This window comes from Leuciscus leuciscus (genome assembly GCF_965113295.1).
Source record: "Leuciscus leuciscus genome assembly, chromosome: 21".
NCBI classification, from domain to species: domain Eukaryota; kingdom Metazoa; phylum Chordata; class Actinopteri; order Cypriniformes; family Leuciscidae; genus Leuciscus; species Leuciscus leuciscus.
This window is the reverse complement of record NC_138745.1, coordinates 23344516-23364136: the sequence shown is the minus strand read 5'-3', so window position 1 is coordinate 23364136 and position 19621 is coordinate 23344516. Positions and strand designations below refer to the sequence as shown.

General features: G+C 38.1%; 1 protein-coding gene across 3 annotated transcripts; it reads left to right on the top strand.

The window, feature by feature from the left end:
• The first annotated feature begins 3005 nt into the window (after window positions 1–3005).
• socs5a (suppressor of cytokine signaling 5a) lies at window positions 3006–18672 on the top strand. Of its 3 annotated transcripts, none has more exons than XM_082151081.1 (2): window positions 3006–3152; window positions 13358–18672. In XM_082151081.1, coding segments are annotated over exons 1-2 (1608 nt in total). In that variant the 5' UTR covers window positions 3006–3150; the 3' UTR covers window positions 14964–18672. The 3 variants fall into 3 exon arrangements, with proteins under 3 accessions (XP_082007207.1, XP_082007208.1, XP_082007209.1); XM_082151082.1 differs by having other exon boundaries at window positions 3012–3377; window positions 13358–18671; XM_082151083.1 differs by lacking the exon at window positions 3006–3152 and adding an exon at window positions 5525–6564.
• Window positions 18673–19621: the final 949 nt, after the last annotated feature.

Below are 19621 nucleotides of genomic sequence, written 5' to 3'. Positions count from 1 at the left end.
GCCAGAAAAACCGAGACCGAAGGGCTTAAAATGGACGCTTCGTGAAGGCAGAGAAATCTGAGGAGCAGATGGCGCCCGCGCCATCAGCCAATAAATTGGTGATTCTATAAGAGCTTCAGATAATCGGCACACCCGGAAGGCGTTCCCACTGCGTCTTAAGCTACGCAGCGTTGAGTGAACCTATGAAAGAGAACGTGCAGTGTTGGGGGTCCTTCAGGAGCGGGGTTGGGGAAATATTACAATATAAAATAACTTCTTTCTATTTGTGTAGAAGTGCCTAAGCACATTAGTATTTTCACCAAATCATTTTTTTTTAAAGCCAGTTATTTATATCTTTTGCTCTAAGATATAAATAACTGGCTTAAAAAATATATATATTTGGTGAAAATACTAACGTGCTTAGGGACTTCTACACAGCACTGTATATTAAAATAGAAAGCAGTTATTTTATATTGTAATATTTCACAATATTATTGTCTCTTATGATCAGATAAATGCATGAGACTTTCACAAACTTTTAAAAAATCTTACATACGTAAAGGGACAGGGGCTTTAAAGTAAAATGACAAAACCACACCATAATATCACACAAATATGATTAAAGAGTAGACTGGAGTATATAGAAATCTGGTAAATCCTGTTTTATACATGGCAACACATTTGTAAAATACAGACTGTTTCTTCTTGGCAGAGAGTATATTGTTAATGAAAATATTATTATAAAAAAAAATATTATTACTATAATTTCCTTACTTTAATGCTGCCTTTCATTCTAGTGTCATGCCCTAATTCAGTGGAATTTGTGTTTCAGCCAAAGATCTTGTGATTTCTCAGTTCATTCACATGAATTCTCAAAGCTAATGCAATGACTATTAACAGCCATTGATCTAAAATATCCATAGAAAATCGTATTAAAACAACTCACTGTTTTAAAAGTCCTACCTTAGACTCTCATCACTGAAAATGGAGATTTACTGTTAGATAACAAAAAACTGCATGTATGCCTAGCAAAATTCATTATTATTAACGGTGCAACTGATCAGATTAAAATGAAGTAAAATACCAATCATTAATCGCCCACTAAAAACAACAACAGCAATGTACAGATACGTCCGACTGGTGTGTTGTGGTTAAAAATGGCATTTTTATGTTTTAGGCAGATTAAATCAGTAGAGGGCACTATATCACTTTTTTAAATGGATCTTTAATATGGAATTATTTCATAAAGGTCAATTAAACATATTTGCATGATATGGGAGGTGAGGGGCTTTAAGCATGAAACCTACTGCATGACATTCACATGGATGTTTCTATGTACCTCCATTCATTAGGTTGGGATAATAGAGCTCAGAGTTACCTTTATAGGATATTTTGTCGGTTCCGTCCAAATGTTACCAAAGATCTAGCAATTAAAGAGAAGTACAAACAGAAGTACTGAGCACTGTGTCACTGCTATGAGTAATAAGGTGGGAGAACATTTTTGCCTAATCTTGCTCATGTGAATATTGCTGACTTGGACTTTCTAAAGTCGCATGCTTCTATAATCCACAAAGAGCCATATGAATATCAAAGCCGCACATGCTGAGTATGAGTAGTACTGTAAGGAGGTTTTTAGAGTCCAAGCACACATGAACTTTACTGTAGGTGGACACTGGTTTACAGAGGGATTTTAAAGAACAGCCTGCCTTTGTCACACAACATAAACCCATGTCACATGACTGCATGAACGTAACCAGGGATAAAGGGAGACTCACTCACATGATAGTCAAGACTGTTTAATTTTCTCTCAGCTACTCTTACCAGAACAGTCAAAGAACTGTCAACTTTTTTCCCCTTTTTGTGATTTTTAGAAGTGGGCGTATAATTTCAGGATTTTTTTCTTTTTTCTACAAAGTAGAAAAGCAGATTTCATTACGCCTACAAATCCGTTATCGCATTTCAACAAAATCCAATCAATCTACATTGTTTCAACGTCGTGAGTAGCCTATCACGACGTAGAACCAATGTAGAACGATTTCAAAAGTAATCTTTACATTTTGTTCGGATTTTTCTTTCTACGCAATTATATGGTGTCATTGTGGTTGCTCGTGTCTCTAGTCTGGTGGTCTAGTTATATAATCGCCCTACATAGGCCTACACTAGATAAAGAAACACGTTATGCAAGTTACGATCCGATCGCGAGCGTCTGTTTTTATGTTGTCAGCAGACAGTTAATTTGTGTTTATAATTTCCACTCAAACTACCAGATACATCCTGAGGCTGTCGTCCATCACTACTGTCTGTGTGTCAGTGTCTGGGCTCTGTAGGCTGGATTTAGTGATGTATATGAATCTTGTACGAGTCACTGTTTTGAATCGGATCTCTTTTTATACATCTGTTGAACCAGTTCACAGCTGTCTCAACGATTCACAACTCAAATTGTTCGGACATGCCCGATTCGCAGTATAAACCGAAAACTAAGCAGATTAAGCAGACAAAGTGAACCGAGGATTTGATGAGGCGAAAAGTAAGTTAGTCTACTTTAATAACCGAAATGCAGGAATGTTACAAATTAAACGACCTAATCTTCATAATTGTAGTTTTATCAGCATATGTCTCAACCGTTTTGGATATATTAATTCAAAACCTGTAAAAATATGAATTAGTTTTAGTAGTAGGCCTATGTAAATTATAATTATATTGGCTAAATCGTGGATGCAACAAACTGAACTGAAATACAATATTACTAGTTAAAAGTAAAAAATAGGCTATATAATTATGTATTGTTTTCTTATGCAATGAATAATAAACCGTAAACAAGAAACACCATAAACTGCAAAACCGACCAAGTATTGGCGTAATCACGTGAAAGAACGTCTGAATCATTTTTGAGCCGATTCTTTGAAACAAATTGTTCAAAAGAACCGATTTACGGAATTGAGTCTGACATCATTTCACCAGCTGGAATTCGAGCGGGGAAGTGACGCTTTCTCCCAAAGTCTTTCCCCATCCGTATCCGCCGGAACACAGAACTTCGCGCAATTGGAGTCCCTTGATGTCAGTCAACAGCAGATTTGCCACCACCTCTCCTGATTCTCTTCTCTGCTGCACTTGGCGACCATATCGGCCGTCAGGGAAAGAAATGCCATCGGGATGAGGAGATCGTAGGCCATGTAAATACAAAGTATAAAATGTTAACGATTTAATCGACACATCGAGGTGCTGTTTGCTTTTCGAATATCGCAGTTATGGTCCCAATACTAGTCTCCGGTCCGTGTGTTTTATCCACCACCGTCTCTAGCCTCGGGAAAATGTACCCGACCATTCTTGGTAGCATTTTTTTTGCAAACAAAAGAAGACACCCGAAAAAGCAATAAAAGAGCACGACAGAAGGATCGGTGAGTTCATCTCTCCGTGTGTTGTAAATGCGTATCGATTATTTTATGTTATCGCGCATGTTCGATGGCTTTTTAAGTAGTTTTTTTTTTCAGTCGGCCCCCTTTTCTAATGTCCGAAGCCGGTTGAACTAAAGCAAGCAGGAGGAATGTAACGTTATAGAGATATTTAAAATGACGTAAATCGAGTTATTAAGCACAGACTTAGATTAATGTAATTCGTGATATAGCCTACAGTAGTTCTAATATCAGGTAAAGTGCAGAGAGGATCATGAAGGCAACTACAAAAATACCGCTATTTCCATGCCTGGATTGACTAGGCAACTTAGACTCGCTGCAATGTTATTACAAAGGCCTATCATTTTTGTCACGAATGTTTAATGAATATCAGTGAATAAAATATGGCCTCTAATTATTTGAATGGGCCTAATGTTAAGCACATAAAAGTATTTAGTTTTATCTGAGGTGTATCCCCATGACATCCCATGAAATTATGACATGTCAAACAATAGAAATGCTTGGCCAATGCCATTGAGTAAAACCAACTTGAATTCAGTTCTATGGTATTAGTATTAATGTTAATGAGATAAACCTTTGTGTGGTAAAGGTCATTTTTAACACATTTCTTACATGTAACTATTTGTGCATGTAAGTTTTATAAATTGGACACCAATACACCAAGCATGCTTTTTATTACCATCATGACCATTGTCAGAAATCACTTTTGTTTAATGGCAATATATTACCTTTATATGGGCAACATTTTATTTCTAACCATGTAAAATGTTCTTCCTTTGTCAAAAACTTCCAATTGAATCGGTAACAATTATGGCCATTACGTGTGAATCAAGTCATGAAATTAAATATGAAAGAAACTAAAAACTATCCATACAAGACTAGATATCATAAGAAATTTAACACTAGAATATGCTTATGAGACAGATATATGACAGCTGCAGGTCACTACAGTGTCTGCAGAGAAACAAAACCCATACTGAATCTATTAATAGAAACTCCTAGAATATGTATTATAAAATATGTCAAATGTTAGATAACAGATAAATGTACTATGTCCTCCACATTTTAATATCTGGGATATTTTTGTAACTTCCGTAGGCAATTTGCCCTGAGCCCTATGCTAATTTCTGAATCTAGTCATTATGTATGTTCAAATGAGTAAAAAGTGCATTGATCCTATGTATTTAAGTTGGAAGTGTTACTCAACATAGGCTTAATGCCTATCTATCCTTTAAAGGGAGTTGTGGGCCATTGTTGCATAAGATACACAGTGGTGTAACCTCCGCCGACCCATAAAACCTCCTTAAAACTACAGCTTTACAAAGGTCTGGATTTCAGAGGTCTGGTTTCCGAAAAGTGTGGTTTGTGGAGATTGAGGATGCCTGGGAACATTTTCTGTTTCTGCAAACTTCCTGACACTGCTAAAAGCGTTTGAAATATTATCTAGCTACCTCAGGGTATCACCGATACATTTTCTTGACACGCAAGACAATTAGTCGAGAGTGAGAGACTGCGAACTCCTGCTGGCATATTTCCGTGTGCAGAGGTTAAGGCCTGCCCAGATATTTTAGTTGTCTTGAGCGGGGCTTATACGATGTAACAGACGTTTCCTAGAAAGCTGCTTCACTACACTTAAGTACATCAGTAACACTGTAGTCCTACAATAAGGTCTCATTTTTTAATATGAATGCACTAGCCAACACGAACTATTAACTAACAATGAGCAGTATATATATATATATATATTTAAAAGAAATTAGGAGATTAAAATGTAGGCTATATTAACTGTTCAAAAGTTTGGGGGACTAAGATTTTCTTTAAGTTTGAAAGTCTCTTCAAGTCTGTTCACCAAGCGTGCATTTATTTGATAAAAAATACAGGGCTCAAGAAACGTTTCTTATTATCAGTGTTGAAAACAGTTGTGCTGCTTAATGTTTTTGTGGAAAACATGCCCATTTTTTTTTTTTCAGGGTAGTTTGATGAATAGAAAGTTCAAAAGAACAGCGTTTATTTAAAATAGAAATCTATTGTAACATTAAAAATGATCTCTTCTGTTGATCTTTTGATTATTTTATTGCTTCCTTGCTGAATAACAGTATTAATAACTTTCCAAAAACTAATCTCTTCTGTTGATCTTTTGATTATTTTATTGCTTCCTTGCTGAATAACAGTATTAATAACTTTCCAAAAACTAATCTCAAAGTCCCCAAACTTTTAAACCGTTAATGCTGTTACGTTTGATTTTGATACAAAAATGCATGGTTTTCCTTTAATCACATGGATGATGATCAATATTATTTATGGATTTTAGCTTGTATTGTTCCTAGCGGTTTAAATGACCGGTGTAGTGTTGAAACGAAGTGCCACATTTTTCATAGAGCACCTAAAGTAAAACATACCAGTGCAGTGGCTCAATATCTATCTTATCTATTGTGCAAGGAAGAACAATCCACTCTGTCTATCTGCCATCCAGGTCGTGGATGTTATCATAAACTCTCAGTAGGACTTGATGTACTACTCAAATTTTACTTTGCATAATATAAATGCTTATTTCATGTGTTTTCTCATACCGTCAGAGAAGAGCATACTTTACATCAAGTAGTTTCCGCAGTTACTGAAGGTGTGTGTGGTCGGATAGGGGCTCTTTCTCAATCTCATGTGGTTCTCAGACTTTTATCAGAAGAGCTCAGGCATGCCTGTAAACTGAATTTTAGCGTGAATATTTTTTTTCTCAAATGACTGTGAAGAGTGTCTGTCCAGCATGAGGACGAAGCGGACTGCTTCCTCTTCTGGCGTGTGGGTGCTAGAGATGTCTGGTGTAGAATTTGGCTGCAGTATCAGGTGAAGGGCGGCGAGACCTGGGAGGGGGGACAGAGGGGGCTGGGCCCACGCTACCAGGAAGCAGAAGCTCTGGGCAAGGCTTGTTAGCGTTCTTGGTAGCAGAAACCCAAGCTGAGCAGAGAATAGCATAGTATTTAATGGGCTGGTGTTTTGTGATCTGGTGCCAGGATTCATCCGCAGACGCTCCTGTTGCATCTGGTCAATGGTAGAACAAGGGGAACAGAAGAACAGATCCACTAATCCACTAATACGCTCTAACTGGTTAAAGCAGAAACGCTAGTTGCGGAGTGTCCTGTAAGCTGCAGAGTAATGAGGATTTAAACGGGTATAGGTACAGAGGTACTTCTTGTGTTTTAAATAACATTTTAAAGTTAAATGCATCAATATTGTGCCTTTTGAGAGTTCAAATTGAGAAGGTTCAACTTTTGTTCAAAGTGATACCATGTTTTTGTAAAAAGTCTTTGCATTGACTTGTACCTGGACTTTAAAGTATACTCAAATCTCTTTTTAGTCGTGATATAGTGCCCTAGTCTATGCATTACATTCACTCTGGTGTTTTAGGAAGCCAAATAATTAGACTATAATAATAATAATACCTTTATATTATTATTATTATTATCCATAATACATTCGTATATATTTTAAAATAAATGTAAATGAATGTTTCTTTAGTATAATATTTTAATTTACAGTAGCGAAATTACTTTTATTACTTTTGTCCTAATTTCTTCACTTGCAAGAGATACAGCCTTGAGCTTTTATTTTGGTGGAAAAATGCAGTTAGGTGGTCCACAAAAATATTAGATATGTAAATGTGAAAATAATAGTGGCCGCTTTGTTCCCAAATGCATATAAAACTCAATGGCACAAAACACAAGGTTAGAGTTTTTTTGTTATGTGAGGTGTAAAACTTGGGTTCATTTGTTTTCGGTTCATTATGAAACGGTGTGGGCCGATTAGACTGTGGCAACCCTCCAGAGTCTAGGTAATTAATGGAAAACAAAACACATAATTCTACTTTTTCATATGCAGTTTGAATCAGCAATCCAGCTATATCCTGATTTAAACTGCATTTGAAAAAGTAGAATTGAGGAGAATTGAAAAAGCTATTCATAGTATTTCTGTACTTTCTCACAAACCTCCATCTCATTGCTCTATTACTGCAGTGTATGTGAGTGTAAAGGCTGAAGTGTAAAATGTACTATGTAAATGTATAGGAAAAATAACTAAAACTAAAGATGGTTCTGGCTTAATGGTTTGCTGAATATTATGTAATTAATAGTTCAGATTTATTGTTATTCTAATCTGCAGTCATTGTTTCAGTGTATGACTATAGAAGTATGAAGAGTGGAATCAATTGTTAGTTGTTTTTTTTATGGCTGTACTTTATTTTAATTTTTACATTTTTTTGCTTATAATTTAATTTAAATACATAAAATGGCAAAACTAATTTGATGTCCTAAAAGCTAGACTTCCATTAAGAACATTAATGCATATATTATATAACACTTCAGAGATTTTTAGGTGGAAATGTGTTGTCATGAAAATGTAAGAACATTTTGTGTTATTTACAGTGCAAAAGCTTTTTTTATTTAGACCTTGGAAACAAAGTTTCAGGATAGGCTACATAGTTAAATATTTCAGATTTTTAATAGCTTGCTTAAGAAATCAAATTTATGACATTGATAATGTGAACTCCTTTATAGTCGGATGTTCTTCCACTGAAGCACAAGATACTCTTTGGCTCATTCTGAAATCATGCTGGGGAACGTGATCTTTTTTTAAATTTTTTAAATGCTCTAATTAAGCAGTTAATCCAATAAGTAATGGAAACATTTGTGTTCAATTAGAAGCATTTTCAGTACACTGTAAACCTGAATAAGTTGGCAAAAACTAAAAAAAAAAGTGTTTTATAAGCAGAAAATATAAGCAGAACTAGCATATTTTTATTTTGTAATCATACATTTTAATTGATCTTAACTTAATTTGAGTAAGCTAACTCAGATATTTACCTTAAAATTATCATGTAATCCCAACTTAAATATTTTTAGTAGTGGAAACATAACTAGCTAAAATTAGCTAATTCAGTAACTGTGACCTTAACATAATGCCTTTATTAGCATAGCAATTGCTGAATGGGGCAATATAGATCATTTAACAAATACCCGTTCTCAAACCAAGCTCATGCTTCACTCGTCACCATGATGGTAACCTCTCAAAAAACCCAACATAACAACATAACCTTTCTAAATTAGCATAGCAAAACATGAAACTCAATCTCCCACTTAACCTTAATCTTGCACACACACACACAAAAAAAAACTATATATATATAACACTTAATTTTATCATTTACTCTCCCTTTTGAATGCCATCGAAAATCATGCCTGGAATTGAAAATCCCAGCCCAGTTTCAGTTCAATTTAAGTTTGTCTAAACTAAAAGAAATTAATAAAAAAAAAAAAGTAATTGAAACATTTCAAATGTGTCAGTTTCGTTAACTCAAAAGAAAAAGTTCTAAATACACAAGTTATTTTGTTTGAACAAATTTTCATTTAAGTTTGCCCTACTTAAACTAATTTATTATATTATTTTGTGTGTTAGGATTTACAGTGTATATGTTGCCTAAAGACTCCTGAATATCTCCTTTATTATCTGGGTATCTCTTCTGAACTCCAAAAATATTCATGAATAAGTCCAAATCCAAATATTATTAATAAGTTATGAAATAAGAATGTATATACACAAGTATTTATTTATTCTCAGCATGTCATTCAATCTTTAACTGCAAATTCTTGGGTAATCTGAAATGCACCATGGTAAACTTGGCTGTTTGGGTATGATTTCCACTTGGGAGGAAGGGGCACTTATTTTGCCAATATGCTGTCTAAACCTGTTTTTGGGCCAAATATTTTAAAATAGTTTTGTTTGTTTGCTCTTGGGGTGCGGTTCTGTCTCTTAGCCACACAAGGGAGCCCCACAGCCAAACGTGAGCCTCCCTGTGTCACATGCAAAGTGAAAGAAAATATTATGGATGGAAAAGCATATGTTGCCAGTTCTGGCAACTGGTCTTTTGCCTGTTGGGTTTCAGAAGGCAGTATGTCAAAGATCTCCAGCTGGTGTGTTTTGGGAAGTGCTTGACTTAAGGTGATAGATTTGTCCTTTGAGACCAGAGTGCACTGTGACTGTAATCTACATTCACTCTGGTGTGCCTCCCAACCTGGTTTGCCAAGGCAAGGTTATATAGGCCTAGGATCAATTTACCACAGTTCTAATCATTTCACCAGTGCTAACATTGCTCACGCAACACTTTTTGTGCAATAGTGTTTTCAATATGTATGCAACTTTTGAATTAGTAAAAAAAAAATTATCCTTGACTTCATATTTAGGACAAAGTTTCACAGAATACATCTTAATGAACTCTGTGACCCCTTTTCATGAACTCTTCTGACCACCCTGCACCACAATTTTACAAATGGTATGCAATGCAAGTTCATTCTGGAAGTGGAGCAAGGTTCCTGAGTTTGGGGGAAAGGTCAGGCTTGTTGGCCTCTATGTATATTGTCACCACAGCTGCGCTGACAGATTTATGGCCATCCTTTATGCTCTCAGACTCGCTTTGAAAGGGACAAAGACAGGGAAACAAGAGGGAAGAGGGGCAGAAAAGACAGAATAAAGATGCTGAGAAGTTAATAGGCTTTTGCTGTATGCCCTAATTTGCTGTACTGACATTGAGCAGCAGGTTTTTTGCAGATGCTGTTTGAGCCAAAATGTCACCATGTCCAGTACTAAGAAACATGAATGAGGGTTTAAAAGTACAGGGGTATTATGACTTGCTTTCCTCTTCTAAATATAGTTTGTAAATCATCTAGTTGTAAGAAATTCAAACATATAAATTATAATTATAGCCATTTTCTGTAATGTACAACTAATTCTTTAGGGGGCACTAAGGGCGAGCTCACACTACAGGACTGTAAGACAACAAGGTTTCTTGTAGGGATGCACCGAAATGAAAATTCTGGGCAGAAACTGAAAATTCAGGATGCACTTGGCTGAAAACTGGAAAAAAAAATACTGAATACAATTAATACATTTTTAAATGTAATATTTTTTTTTTTTTTTAAAGCTCATTTAATAATCAAACCTCAAATAGCTAAAACTTATTTGTACAAACATTTAAATTGCACATAAGGCAGTTTTTATATCATCTTTTTAATAACAGATTTGTTTCTACTCTAGTTTGTTTTCATGACAGATTTATTCAAACATACATTAAATAACGAAGATATCCCTAACAGGTTAAGTAAAATATAACGAAAATGTAATACAATACATATATTTAGCCAAAATCTCTTTTCTAGAGGATTTTTTTTTTTTCATTTTTGTTTTTTCACAATGTTGACTCTTGTAGTCAGACAATTGTATTTACATTGCAAAAAAAAATAAGGCCTATCTGTTTCCATAAAATATATAAATATCCTAAAACTTATATTTAGCTTTTAGGCCTCTTATTTGAAAGTATGCCTATTTTATAAATTTTTGCTTTTATGGATATTTTGAAATATTTATTCTAAAACAAGACAAGGATGCTAAACGATTTTTAGAAATGTTTTGTGACCGCACAAATGGGATTTATAGTCCGTATTTTATATTTTCCTAATGTCTTGTACCATTAAACATGGTACCACGTGGATATGAATATGGAAATGATATGCAGATGAGAGGACATGCATAGTAAAACTAGGCGTTGTAGGCGACATATATGGTTATTTCGGGGAGGACACGGGGTGAAAATGCATGTACGCAGAATCTTTCGCTGACTGGGTTTTATATGGGGAATTTTGTTTTGTACACTTTTGTGTGTATGCGCACTTTTAGAAAGAAATCTGCGTAAAGTTTTATGCATGAGGCCCCTGGTCTTGACTGGTCATAGAAAATATAGTCCTGACTGGGACTTGATGGATTTGAGACCAAGTCCGATAAAGACTGACCTTGGACAGAGACCAAGACCATATTTTTAGCAGCGTTTGGATTCGACTTCGACTTCAACTTGGGCTTGGACTCAGTCTGAGTCCAGTCTTATCTGGACTAGAGTACTACAACACTACAAACAAGCCTTAAAATAAATTCTTTAATTTAGAGAAGCAAAGTGTCAAAAATCTTACTGAATTTTTCAATTTCAAGCATTTTAACTTTACCTGACTTTTACTTCCTGTTTGCTTCCTCAATTCAAATGCAATTCTAAATGTTGCAGAACTTTGTCTGCACTTCCCAGCCCTGATCAATATCAGAATCCATGCTGACAGAAAATCGATGACTGGTATAAGTCATAATTTGGTCCAACTCAAATATGTAGTGCATTTACACATGACACCCAACAGCCTCTAAACATGACACCTCTCTTCTTCCTCTCCACCATCTGAGAGAAGGTGAATAATACACTGTAGCTTTCTCCCACATGACCTACATTCTGTTGTTCTTTTTATCAGGAGACTTGATGAACTATCATTAATTATTTATAGAAGTTTTTCTCTCTCGTTCAGTATTCTCTTGTTGTGACATATTTTGCGTTAAATAATTTAAACTCTTGGTTTTTTTTATTATTATTTTTTTTAAATCACTCTCAGCTTTCTTTTTCCATAGAAAGACTTGCACTTGGTTTTTACAGCTTGCTTTGTGTTCATTGGTGGAAAGTTCATCCAGAGTTTATGTGCTCAATAAAGAAGCTAGTTTTTCTGAGCACAAACAATCCTTAAGCTCATGCCTCACCTGGATTCACTACTGACATTTGATGACTCCCATTTGGCCTGTTCTGGCATTTTGGTCTGGTCTAACATGGTGTTGATTTTACAATTGTTAGTAGTGGATGAACAGTTAATGAATTATCCCAAATACAAATTCATGCTGATGTTCGGAAAGAGTGTATGAGCTTCTTTTCTTTTTTTTAAGATTATTAAAGCCAAAGCCAAATCAAAAGTTATTTAGTGGCTACATAATGATCAAGGAAGATATGATTTACAGAGCTCATGCAAAAACTCTCTCAGTTCATTAACTGGTTAGTGCTCTGCTATGGCGGGTCAGAAAAAGACAGGCCCAGACCAGCATTGTAACTCAGCCCACGGCAGCATGTTGACTGGGAGCAGTTCCATGAGTTCATTTTTAGCGCTGGCCTTGAGTCTTAGTGTGTCTGCCTGGCAACACTTTAATCACTTAGGCCCTGTTTACAACTGGTATTAACATCCGTCTCGGGTGATCTGGTTCCAAGTGGTCATTTAACCAAGAAAGATTGCTATATACACCTGGAATTAACATGGTTCTGCTGTTGCAAGTTGTGATTGCATGTCTTATTGAGTGAATGTCACTGCATGTTGATAAAGCACATCAAATATAAACATTTCAGTTGTAATGAGTAAAAGCTTCACTTGATCTCTGCTTATTGCTATTTGAGTATGCTAATATCTTATTTGTATATTAATTGATATTCAATTATGCATGTTTCACATGATCTCTGTAACTGCATGAAGTATGCATACAATAGTCTGTGATGTCTTGTGGTTGTATATGTATGGGCTTTTCCAGTTTTGCTGATTCAACATATTTTTAATTCCACTGAAGATGAGACCAAAAAGACACATTGCCATCCTCATGCGTAGCCTATACTTTTACACATGTAGCCTATATGTGTTCAAGTTAATTCACGAGCAATATAGACATTATTTGCTATTCTTTTAGGACATTCGTTTTTTTCGTTTTATGTTGATAAATTGTTTTATACTGGTAAATATTTTATATTTTGGACACATTTAAATTAATACATATTTTGACATTTTTTAAATGTTGGAAAATTTGCTGTTAAAAACATGGTTTATTCAGTTAGACACTTTGTTCTTTTTACATTTAACACCTATATTTAGCATTATGAACTTGTGATTGGATTACTCAAGATCAATGTGTAAACTGTGTCTTAGTCACTTAAGCCTTTGATATCTCACAGTCCCTCACACCCACATGCACACTCTTGTGTCTGCCTTTTTTTTTTTCTTTTTTTTTTTACTAGATGGTTTCCATCTCATTGTTTTTGTTTTTTTATCATGTACTAATGGAAGTCTGACTTTTTGTTCCAGGTCCAGGTGCCCCCACCTCATGGAGAAGGTTGGCAAGGTGTGGAGCAACCTGAAGAGGGGATGTCAATCTCTGCTCCACACAGATGGGGGTTCTCGCGTTGAAACGGCACCACAGCTTCAACAGCAAACAGACATGGTATGCCACGTTGTGGACAAGGCCCAGGGAGACAGCACACTTGAGGACGCCAGTCCCTCTAGCAGTGTGGCAGCACTCCCACAAGTGCCATGGAGGACCAGTGGGAGTGTGTCACGACGGGGCCATAACTGTGTAGCGGATGTACCCCAGATACTAGAGATCACAGTCGAGCAGGATACTGAAGATGCTCGTGCTCCCCTGGGTGCCCGCAGAGATTCTTATTCACGTCATGCACCTTGGAGTGGAAAGAAGAGACACTCGTGTTCCACTAAGGCCCAGAGTTCTCTGGAGACCACAGATCGTCGATCGAGCCGGTCTCGGCGCAGACATGGGACTGGTAGTAGCCGTGAGGAGTTGGAGTCGGGAGCAGCACGCTCAATACGCCAGCAGATCCATGATACAGTGGGCCTGTGCCTCCCATTGCGAGCATCCTCTCGAAACACTCACCTTCCACCACCCAAACGTAAGATACAAATTACAGAGCTGATGCTGGAGACGTGCCCCTTCGCACCAGGATCAGATCTGGCCCGAAAATGGCACCTCATTAAACAGCACACTGCACCGGTCACAGTGACAGCAGTTGATTCATCCTCGGATGCCCCTGGTGCTGCCTGTGCGTCACCGGAAGATGAGGAGGAGCGCTTGCGAGAAAGAAGGCGACTCAGCATCGAGGAGGGTGTGGACCCACCTCCAGATGCCCAGATCCACACAGTGGAGGCCATCACAGCCCCCCTAGCTTCTCTTTATAAGCTGGGACCTAAGCTGGCCCCTGGAATCGGTGAGGGCCTTGGCGATAGCCAGGGGGCAACAGCAGCTAACTGTGACTCTGAGGACGACGACACCACCACTCTTTGCTTGCAAGCTCGCAGGCCCAAGCAGCGGCACACTTCAGCTGAGGGTCACCTGAGCAGCAAGCAACCGGGGCCTTGGAAAGTGCACACCCAGATCGACTACATCCATTGCTTGGTTCCAGATCTGCTGCAGATCACAGCACTTCCCTGCTACTGGGGTGTGATGGACCGCTACGAGGCTGAAGCGCTGCTGGATGGTCGGCCCGAGGGCACCTTTCTGCTGCGAGACTCAGCTCAAGAAGACTATCTGTTTTCCGTTAGCTTCCGCCGCTACGGCCGTTCGCTGCACGCACGCATCGAGCAGTGGAATCACAACTTCAGCTTTGACGCGCACGACCCCTGCGTGTTCCACGCAGCCACCGTCACAGCCCTCTTGGAGCACTACAAGGACCCCAGTGCTTGCATGTTCTTTGAGCCGTTACTCACTGTGTCTCTGCACCGGACCTTCCCATTTGGCCTGCAAAGCCTGGCTCGAGCTGCCATTTGCAATGGGATCACCTATGATGGCATCGGGGCACTGCCACTGCCCCCTGCTCTGCAGGACTACCTCAGGGAGTATCACTATAAGCAGAGGGTGCGCGTACGCTGGCTTGAGCGGGAGCCAGTCAAGGCCAAGTAAGGCAGGGCAGATACTTCTCAGCTCTCCAACAGGAGTAGTCCATTCAGCACTTTGCAGAAGTGGAGGAATTACAAGTTGTTGTTGTTTTTTCGTTTTTTGGGGGGGAGGGGGTTGGATGTTCGGGGATGGAGGTATGAAAGGAGGGACCTGAAACTGAACACAATATATAAGCTTCTATCATTATTTTTTTTTGTTATCACTTTAACAATCAAAGAAATTACAAATACAGTGGCTCTCCAGTGTGCACATTTCACTACAGCTTATGGACTAGGATGACTCAGCAGAGGTCTTGGTCAGATTTCCCCTTCTCCCTCAGTTCCCACGGCCTTGCTCTAAGGGGGATCTGCAGATACAGATATTTTCGTGCTCCTCCACTCTTTCACTGCTTGACTGTGTGGTTTTATAGCCATTTCCGTTCACCTCCCTGCCTGCCCTTAATTCCCTTGCATTAAAATTGCATTGTTAATGTTTATTCAAAGTAATATTGTGGACAAATTCTGAGGGGAGGGGAAATGAAAGGTAATGTTCAAATATTGCTTTTTCCAGCTTTATTCATCATCTTTAGCTTTCATGGTGCTCTGTCAGTGGTTCCCATGGTAACATTCTGTGCTCATTCCGTGGTTAGAGGCATTCTGGAGCAGGAAATAGAAAGGCTTTCACCCTGCTCATGGAGAATGAGGCAGTGAGATCCATGAAAGATGGATTGACCTTAAACTATGTATCTAGACAGATTTTGGAAATGCGTTGCAGTGAAGAGAAGGGCTCTGTAATGTTTAGCTTCCTTGCGCTTCCGGGAAGCGATAAGGATGATGGTGCACAACATGATGTGGTGTGATGTGAGAGCGCTTGGTTTTCAAAAAACATTGTTACTCACACTCTGCGTTCTGTTGCTGTCAATATGATTTGTAATCATTAATTCCTATCACTAATTGCACAGGGGGGGGGGGGATGACTAATTCTGTATCGTCTTTTTTTGTATTGTTGTGAATGGTCTATCAGTGCCCTTGAAGTTGGGCACTGATTAAGAGCACTTTAACTTAACTGTGCTTGTGTTAGTGGGTGCAGCAGAAGCGATACATAAACCTGCTATGCTGGGACCATTGTTGTTAGGCATAAACACCCTCCTATATACAGGAATAAACACTCACTTGTTTAACCCACGTTGCTCTAGACAGGACAGTAGGTTTTGAGGTCAGTGCCATCAGATTTGGGTCAAGCTGACTTGTTTTGTGAGACCTGCTTAATTTAAATTATTTTAATAATTGATGAATAATCTTTAGTACACACAAGGTTAGCAGATTCTTTTTTTTAAGCGACTAGGAGAAAGGTTTGGAATTTTAATACATGAAGTAAAATCACATTGTTGGCCCCCTAGGCCAAGACCAGCTTATTGATCACTTTAGAATCAGTCAGATCCACACTTGAATTTCTTTAAATACAATGAGGGATTCCAAAAGTAAGTATAGAGAAGGACATATTTATAACTCTTGTGCTGTTTGCCCCATTTGAGAAAAAGCTAAGATCGCTTAAGCCAGCGATTCCCAATCCTGGGGTGGGGGGTGCCAGGACCAAGATTGGGAACGGCTGACTTAAGCAGTCTGCATACATTTAAAGCGAGTATATCATCATGGTGCATTCAGTGGATTTGTTACTAATAGTGATCCAATTGGAAAAGACATGTTCTCCAATGACCGTTCGAGTGACGGTGACACCATTAGACATCCTCTTCATGGGCCTGGTGCTGATGTGTGATGCATTTTGAATACTGCTAGGGATACGACTATTGATCCCCACATCTTTTTGACTTTTCAATTAATGAGATCAGGTAGAACTGCCAAATGCTAAGCTCAGGCTCACAACACCTTAACAGCAGGGTAGTACAGTGCAAATATAACCAGCTTTGTGTGCTTGTGTGTGTGTGTGTGTGTGTAAGTGTGTTGCACTGACTCTGACCTCAGTCAACCGTAAGAGACTTCTGCTGACATGAAAAGTCTGTTATATGCTCCTCCCAGGCAACACTAATCCACAGTCTATCCTGATGCATTTCAAGTCGTCTTCCTGCACATTATCCTGTTGAGTCTTTTTTCCTTGCACAAGAAAGGATGTCAGGATCATCCTGGGAAGAATTCAAAGACTTGAGGAGAGAACTTTGGGGTGACATCACTGCAACCACTGCGTGGTTTGATCTCCCTCACCACACCATCTCTTTCTGTTGGGTGTGGGAGAGATTTGTGCAATTTAGACAGAGCCTCGGCTTGTATGATGGTTGTGAAGCAGGTTTCAGGTTGACATGGAATCTGAAGGGGCCAGCTGTCCTGCTTACTGCTCAACTGTAAAAGTGTCATGCTTGGCTTTGCTCCAGACACTCCTAACTGCACTAACCCATGAAACTTGACGTGTACCTACCTATACCTGTGTACCAATTTTCATCAGGGGTGGAGCATTTGCTCAGTCAGATAAGGGCGGAGAAGAGGATCATGGTGCCTCTTCTCTCCCCCCTATAGTTCTCCCTAGTTTTACTAAAGGCATAATGGATTAAAATGGATACCTATCACACACACACACACACACACACACACACACATACATATATATATATATATATATATATATATATATATATATATATATATAGACAGATTTTTTAAATGAAATATTTTTTAATATTAGTAATTTATGAAATGCAATAATCTTTTTGGGCTTGGCTATAATGGTGAAAATTGATGTGAATTGTCTGAGAAATAGGTCTCCTTTGAAATTGTCTTCAGGTTAGAATCATTCTATTCACATTACGACAACATAGGATGTTGGTGCAGTGTGTCATAAAGGTGTGTGAGAGAAACTAGATAAATGTGACCAAAGGTTTAAGTTTGGTGAAAAATTGTTAATGTCATAGCTTTGTCACAAAATTATTGCTAAAATGTTCCAAGATAAACATTTCGAAGTAAAAAATAATCTAGTTTTAGACCCTAAAGGTGCTAATTGGCTCACTGTATGGATTAATTAACTTTCAGAAGTGCCTTTTCTTAAATACTTCACCCTTTCCTCAAGTAACCCAACTTTAGTGGTACCCAGTCTGGTTAATTTGCATCTTGCAGCAAATTAAAGCAAAATGCGACACAAATGTATGCATTCGTTTTTAGTTTTTATACAAGTGTGTTGTATGCTGAAAGAAAGTTCATATTATCACGAAGAATTTGTGAACAAAAAGCTTTTATTCCCCCTTGTTTTAGTATCCAAGTTGTTAAGGTCTGGATTTGCTGTTTATCTGTTCACCAGAACAGTAGAGTTAAATGTGATTATGAAATATTTATAGTCCATCAGGTGTATGATTGACTCAAGTGATCGATCAGCACATGTAAATGTGCATAGATGGAGACTTTATCACAGATGGCCACAAAGCAAGATGAAAGGTCATGACTCATGACATCAGATGTGATACTAAGGCAGGAACACTCCACCGTTTTTTGAAATAGGGCTTATTCACCTTCTTTCCTACATTTAGATAGGTGGGCAAATGCATTTTTGTCTCAGTGCATACATTATTTTAGTTTGACAGGGTCGGCGTGAGCTTAGCTTAGCATAATGAATGGAATCCTTTGTTGCCAGCTAGCATGTCCTGAATAAAAGTAAAAAAAAAAAAAAAAAAACTACCTAATTACTTCTTGTGGCCTGCGTATTCACAACAAGTACAAATAGCGATGCAGATTAACACTAGGCGATTTCCTAGGCAGATATTGACTTATATATTAAGGACTATATTAGGGGGAAGCACAGGCGAAGCACTGCTACTTGAGCGTGATATCTCTGCGCCCAAGTAGCAGTGCTTCGCCTGTGCTTCCCCCTAATATAGTCCCAAGTCAAAATCTGCATAGGAAATCGCCTAGTGTTAATCTGCATCGCTATTTGTACTTGTTGTGAATACGCAGGCCACAAGAAGTAATTAGGTGTTTTTTGTTTTGTTTTTTATATAACTTTTACTCAGGACATGCTAGCTGGCAACAAAGGATTCCATTCATTATGCTAAGCTAAGCTAGCGCCAACCCTGTCAAACTAAAACAATGCATGCACTGAGACAAAAATGCATTTGCCCACCTATCTAAATGTAGGAAAGAAGGTGAATAAGCCCTATTTCAAAAAACGGTGGAGTGTTCCTTTAGATTGGCAGTGTTTGGCCTCACACGATATTACCTGCCAATAGCCTAGCTGGAGAATTTCTTCTAGAAAATAACAACACTATGTTAAAATGTTATAGAGAATGTTGCAAGCCATTTTGTGTGCAGAGCCTTGCACATTACCAACAGGAAAAGCTTTCCGTTCAATATTATTTGATATGTTTCTGTACACAAACTATAGGGAGATTGTTCAGCAATGTTTAGGCAGAAATAAAAGACGTGCTGACATGTATTCAATTCTGCTGGATCTATTTCAGATTCAATAATTCACAAGCATCACCAAGGTAACTGTGTTACCTTAAAGTTTGAAGGGCTGAAGGTGAGATTTAGGACTGGGTGCCAGGATGACAACACTTGACAATGATTACACTTAAGATGACTCTTGCGCCACCCATGACCTGCCTCTGAATTTCTGATTGGACCCTTGGGACATGCCCCTCAAGACACTTGCTGAAACATGCACCATGGTTCTGGAGTGACATG